This window comes from Stegastes partitus, unplaced genomic scaffold, assembly GCF_000690725.1.
Source record: "Stegastes partitus isolate 25-593 unplaced genomic scaffold, Stegastes_partitus-1.0.2 Scaffold895, whole genome shotgun sequence".
Taxonomy (NCBI): domain Eukaryota; kingdom Metazoa; phylum Chordata; class Actinopteri; family Pomacentridae; genus Stegastes; species Stegastes partitus.
The window spans coordinates 113,659-120,398 of NW_007578626.1; the positions used below are offsets into that span (position 1 = coordinate 113,659).

The following is a 6,740-nucleotide window of genomic DNA, read 5'->3' on the forward strand; positions in this document are numbered from 1 at the left end:
ACATGCAGATAATCACATAGTTGGTTTGCCACGACCTTTTCAAGGATTTTTGAGATGAAAGGAAGGTTGGATATTGGTCTGTAATTGGCTAAAACACCTTTACAATTTAATTCTGTGGACGTCATTTACATCTCTGCCGACTGTTTCCTCAACGCTAACATCAGCTGCAGAGGAAGATGGAGGAGAGACGGCTGAGGCTGCAGGAGGAGGCCAACAGGTTCTCCACAGATTCACTGCTTTATTCTTCTCTGAGCTTTTACCGTCTCCTTTAACCACCTAAACCACGTCTGTGTGTCTTACATCATGTTCTGCTCACGCTTCGCCGACTGAGACGTTCAACAGAACGTTGCACTCAGCTTATTCAGTCCTTAAAACGCCAGGTTGCTATTATTTCCACTAAGTGTAGATATTTAAGGAATTGTTTCTTCAGCATCTCCTCAAACTGGAACAGAAACGTCCCTCTGTCCATCCATATGATCTGTTGGTGTCTCTGAAGGTAAAGCTCTCAGCAAAGCCCTGGAAAGTGTCGAGTGATGTTTGTAGATTATGTACAGGTGTGAGGTTCACTGTTCACTGGAAAGACACGCTCAGAAATCCCAGAAATTGAACAGGTTCAGGTTCTGTTTTTTTTAAAGCCCTGGATGAAGTTCTGTAAGCTGAGGTATAGATGGGTCGCACATGTGCATCCCCTCTAGTTTGGGGTTGAGACACTTAGAGGTCCTGACTGATCATAGCTGAGAGGCCAATGTGTGTAGAAAATATAACGTGTGGTGCTTTGGTAGTCGCTTGGTCGGTATTTATGAATAAATTGGATTTTCACACCAGGTGCTGGTTTCATGCTGTGGTTCTGCACCAGAACATAAAAAGCATCTGTGGCTTCTGACGGTTACACTGAAGGATGAGACCTGCAGGTTTGGTTCATGAACATCTTCTCTGTGTGGTTGCAGGAGGTTTGCAGCATCTGGGGCGATGACTGCTGAGGAGCAGGAGCAGCGAGTTCTCTACACCAACGTGTTGGAGTACGAGCAGGACCATGTGAGTGTGACAGTCAATGTGTGTCAGATGTCAGGGTCACGCCACAGCTGCTCTACATGAACAACCAGCGTCAGGTTCTATGTGTCTGTCATGGTCCACACGCCAGCATGTAGAAGCTCTTCATCATAAAATTATTAATTTACTGTTTTACAAAAAACAGAAAAAGCATTAAAGCACATTATTATTATTGTTATTATTATGTCTTGTTATTCAGACGTCAGATTCTAGGTGTTACTTGCATCCTGAACAGAACCATGAGTTTTAGTGGTTGAATGTTCTGCTGGATCCATGTCTGGCTCCTCAGAGAAGCCCAGCGGCTCAGATCTGGGTAGAAGGAGATGAATTCAGTCTAAATCCTCGTTCCTGTTCAAAACGTGGAGAGCTTAACCAGTTAGATGGGTGGTCTAATTAACCAGTTCAGCTCTGTGTGTTCATAACACAGACGTGCTGCTGGTAGCAGGCTGAGGAGAGTCTGGAGAGGTGGAGGAGAAGATGGTCAGGAGGGAAAGAGAAGGTCTACAAGGTGGTGGAGACTGAAATGAAGGAGGCTGAGGATTTCTCCTGCCCCACTCTCACCACAGCTGGAGAAGAAGTCTAGTCAATGTGTGTTGGGTCCAGGTTATGTAGTGATATGTAGAGTTTACAGATCCGGTCTGGGACCTCCTGGACCTCTCCAAGACTCAGCGGGGTGCTGATTATATCAGACATGGTTAAGATCTGAATAGTTACGGTTGCATGCTAAACATCCTAGCCCTGAGGCTGGCGTTAACGTAACACCAGACAGTCCGTTGTTATTCCCACAGCAGGACGTTTGCCGTGTTGCAGCAGCAGAGGAGAAGGTGATGAAACCAAGAACAACACATAATAACACACAACACAGCAGCATGCAGCAGCTGCACAGCTAGCACAGAACCATGCTGATGTTTAGCCACTGATGCTGGTTCTGGCTGAAGAACAAACATGGACCACATCTTGTCAGGCAGACTGGATCAGCTTTGTGTTGTTGATCCAGATCCAGTCCATGAGCTTCTGCTCCCTCCAACACCGTCATCCCGAATCTGTCCTGTCATGTGTGATGCTTCGGTGTTCTGAAACCTTGTGTTGGTGCATGTCTGAGACCAGACGTCTGGTTTCTAAGTCTGCTGGGGTTTAAAACCGCTGCAGTCTGAGCCCGGTATCAGAAACACTGAGAGTCTATCAGAGGGACGGATTAGGAGGGATTGTGGGTAAAGGGGATAAAATAGAGTAAAGGGAGGAGGGATGGAGCTGATCTGGATGTTTGGTTTGTCGAGAGAATATACAAGAAGAAAGAGCCAAAGAGGAGTTTAATGGCTGTGGAGAGAGAACGTCCTGGTGGTGCCTTCCAGAGGAGGAGAATGACGCCAGCCTTAAGTCAGCAGAGCTTAGTGTTGATGCTCCACTCAGAGGCCTCATGCAGCAGCTTGTACAGCAGCAAATACATACACAGTGATGCTGCCAGGACACATAATTAGTGAGACACTCCAAACAGCTCCACTGTAGTCACAGCGGGAGGCTTCTACAGGCTCCACATGCTGGGAAGCTCTCCCTCATGTCAGGGTTAACAGACTCAGAGCTTCCACTAAACCTGCTTTGTGAAGCGGACCCCTGCTCTGCTGCTGCTGTCGGCAGCTTCTGTTGGACCACAGCGGTAGAACTGTGGCGGGAAAACGAGTCGACTCATCTACACTGATGTATGTCGTCTGTACATGTTTGTTGTGTCTGTGTTCAGGATTGGCCCAAACAGTGGAAAGCCAGCATGAAGAAGAATCCTGACGTCACCTTAGCGTCAGAGTTGGTCTCCTACCTGCTCAGGTAACCGACCGGGGTTGAGATGAGCCTTAGTTCACCTGGATCAGTGTGGTCCTCATCGTCTCCAGTTGAGTCCACGTCCAGACAAAGTTCAGACTGCTGTTTATTAGAAGCACACAGATGTTTATTTTTAAGGTTCATCACTGATGTGGCTCCTTGTTAACTCTGAAGGACGTAGAAAAAGTCAAACGCACATAGAACCATCCTGAGCTACCACCACCTGGGGTGAGCTTGTGAACCTGCAGGATGCTGTTGTAGCAGGATGAGGATGGACTAAGTGTGTCTCCTGTGTCCTCAGCCGGTCCGACCACCCGCTGGTGAGGCTGCTGAGGAAGCTCCAGTACAGGATCTACAACCGGCTCTACCCCCTGGTCAGCAAAGGCCTCCCTCACAGTCCCAACCTGCCGCTGAGACCTTCCCGCAGCATCCACAACCTGCTTCGTCCAGGTAAGGGGTTCAGCCACCTTCATGTTCAGCTGCTTTTGTCCTCGATTGAGTGAAAGCCACACAGTAGATATAGAAGGACTGAAATATCAGAGTGGCCTGTTTTTATTCACATCACAAGTGAATAAAAGACTTTAGTAGCATACCACAATGTTTTTATTCTCTAGTGTCAGTAGTGTACTGTGGCCTGCTTTCATTCATTGCACACACGGCGAGCATACAGCACCGTCAGCAAAGTCCTGTGAGGTTTAGAATCTGATTCATAGAAAAACACATGAAGCACAATTCTGTTTCTATTCAGGTGAATGCATCAGGCTGCAGGTGTCAGTTAGAGAAGTCAGCATCAGTTGAGTCCTCTGTTGTTTCACTGCTATGTTAAATGCTGCTTCGCTGTAGCCAGCAGCACCGGCTGGACCTGAAGAGGACTCAGAGGTCTGAGGTCCAGCAACACCGCTAGAACGTGTTTAGCTTGTTTTTCTGGATCTACTCAGTGACAGCTTCATTTTTAATGACATGTGTAGAATAAAGTGATGGTAATGAAGTGTCACAACTTTTAAACTTAGATCTAGTTTATTTGTCTGATGGAGCTTCACCTTTCTGTCAGTAGTTTATGAAAACTCCATTTTCAGTTTTGTTTTTTTTTGACGTTGTCATTTTGACTTTAAAAAAAAAAAAGACGAAGAAGCAGCAACAACAGTTAAACGCCTTTTACATCCAGAGCAGGGTTTTGTAAAGCTTCTGCAAAGCTACCAGACTCCTTTTACTCAAACAGTCACTTCACCCAGTAGGACACAGTCAGGTCATGTGTTTGTGTGGTTTCAGTGTATTGATCCAAACTAGCAGTGTGATGTTTATTTAAACCGAGTAGTTGGATGTCAGCGCTGATAGCTCCACCTGTGATGGAGCCTGTGTTGATGTGGAGCTGCTGTGGTCACACAGAGACTCAGAGGAAGCCCGTCAGCAGCCTCAGCACCGACTCCTCGCTCTCGCCGTCACGCTCCCATGAGCTCAGCACCAACTGTGACGACGAGGACGCAGAGGAGCCTCCGACTCAGCCCACGGTGGACCGGGAGAACTCCTTCGAAGACCTGGAGCAGTTCCTGACCCATTTGGACTGGACGCCGCCCCACACTGACGATACCGGCTTCGATCCAGACCTGACCGGTGACCCGTCGGCGCGGGACGAGGGCCACATCCAGGAGCTGGAGACGAGAGCGCTGAAGGAGCACCTGAAGGCCATCGTCAAGGACGTCCACATCGCAGTAGGTGAGCTGGAGCGATGAGTTGCTGAGCCCACCTTCAGCAGCTACCTTCACATCAACAGAAGGTACCGCTGACGGCTTCACAGCAGCGATGAAAGCTACATATAAAGCAGAATATCTAACTTTATTGTCAATGAATCCAAACTAAACGATAATGAGAACATGAGGCCTTTTAAACAACAGTGTCTCCTACTTGTGCTGCTGCTAGAACAACAATTTCCCTGAGGTACCCTACTGAAGGGATCAATGAAGTTCTGTAAAGTTCTATCTACACCGGAGACAGCTTCCTTCATTCTCTGCTCTCTAGCTACGAATTAGCTGCTGCCGAGCTGCTAGCTGGTGTTCAGACGGCACTGAGGACTAATATATATATATATATATATGTATATGTGGTTTCACTTCAGTGAAAGATGATTGTTTTATTTAGAAATGAAGCTTGTGTGGATGCTGCCTACTGCACTGTTATCTGTAAAGGGCTTCTGAGAATCTATGGTTCATCAAACAGCAGCGATACTGAGAGATGTAGCCTTGTAGCATCTGTCCTATACAGCACAAACAGCACTGTAGTATCACCTATTATGTGTACATGTTTATTTAATCAGAACTATTTGGTCACAGATGGAATGAAAGTTTAATGGAGACATGTCTTGATTACCACCACAGACACATTAAAGGGTCACTGATGATGACTAGGAAACCTAAACTGGCTAAAGCAGATCAAACCACCCCTGCTTGGCATTCAGTGTAGACGTTGTTCTGTTCCTCCTCCTCCAGACCAGCTGCTGTCGCTGTGTTTGCTGTCCTTCGAGTGCCTGAACACGGCCAGCTATAAGGACCTGTGCCTGGCCAGCATCGAGGAGGCCTTCTTCACGCCGCTGTGGAGCGCCCTCGTGGCTCTTTTCAGGTAGTGAACCCTCAATCCTGGAACACACAGCGCAGACCAGACCTGTGTTTAGTTCATAAACTGTCAGGCTGCTGAGGAATGTAGTGAGACTGGTAGCACACATGTGCTGCCCAACCAGGCTGATGGTCAGAAACAAGCACCACCTGACGGCTGATGGTGAAATGAAACGGATCAGATCAAAGTCAGATAGTGGTGGTGTTTCTCTGTGATCCAGTGTGGGTCTCCATCCACCACCATGTGGCAGCGCTGCTCCTCTCAGCTGCAGTCTGAGCTTTCACTCTCGTGGACTAACACACCTCTGCTGTGCTAAACGTGTTGTTCTTCATTGTCCTCATGTTTCTACACTAGAACACCTCTGCACTTAGCAGCAGGGTCAGGCTGTCGTTGCTGCTGGCCTTGTTCACACTGTAGTGATCTGACACCCAAAGCGGACTTCTGTAACGTATCTGGTGCTGAATCATCAGCTCCTCTGTTCAGTTTCAGTTCATGTGTGAAAACATTGTTTAAGGAAAAATCAGCCTCACATGTTGTTGAATGTCAACATGAAGCAGCAGCACCTGGAACCTGTGAAGTCCAGGTTCTGGTTCCTACCAATGATCCACGTCAGCAACATCTAAAACCAGAACCTTGTCTGGTCCAGCTTCACCACATCAGGTTCTGCTGATGTTAGAGCCTCAACAGGTGGTGAAATGTGACCAGAGACTGGATTCTAGTAGAACCATGGATCCATCCATAGATAGACTCTGACAGGAACTTTGTGGATCAGCACCAGCTTGGTTGGAGGTTGTGCATGTTTTGGGATATTAATAAAAAAGCAACAGTTCTGTTCTGGATCCGCTCCGTCCTGTGGAGCTGCTGTGGGAGTTTTATTTGTGGAGATCTTGAGCCTTTAAAATGGCTTCCCAGGCACACAAAACATCTCAGGTTTGAAAACAAATGAAATACTCAAAATGTAGCCCAAAGATTTGACAGAACCTAATTTTGGGTCCAATTCAGCAACTGAGATTCTGTGAACAGAGTCTGAGATGGTTGAGCAACACGTTCCCTGAATTCTGTCTGAACTGGACCGACTCAGCATTTAGAGCGTGAAATGATTTACCTGTTCAGGTGGTCGGTGAAGTCATGACAGGGACAAAGTACAAAGACCGACAAGTTCTGTTCAGTTCAGTTCGGTACCAACAAACAGGCTGTGTGACCTCAGATGAGCTGTGTGGGGAAAAGGGCTGCTTTAATGAAAGTTACACAGATTTACTGTAGTAGTAGTG

The 6,740-nt window shown here is 47.2% G+C and overlaps 1 protein-coding gene across 1 annotated transcript in view; it reads left to right on the forward strand.

Moving 5' to 3' along the window:
- The window catches only part of vps9d1 (VPS9 domain containing 1), a 36,726-nt gene that overhangs the window by 15,606 nt on the left and 14,380 nt on the right, over nt 1-6,740 (forward strand). The window contains exons 5-10 of the mRNA XM_008293569.1: nt 165-217; nt 948-1,035; nt 2,786-2,868; nt 3,164-3,312; nt 4,249-4,575; nt 5,346-5,475. Of these exons, the coding sequence (XP_008291791.1) occupies nt 165-217; nt 948-1,035; nt 2,786-2,868; nt 3,164-3,312; nt 4,249-4,575; nt 5,346-5,475 (830 nt within the window). The remainder of the gene's footprint in view (nt 1-164; nt 218-947; nt 1,036-2,785; nt 2,869-3,163; nt 3,313-4,248; nt 4,576-5,345; nt 5,476-6,740) is intronic.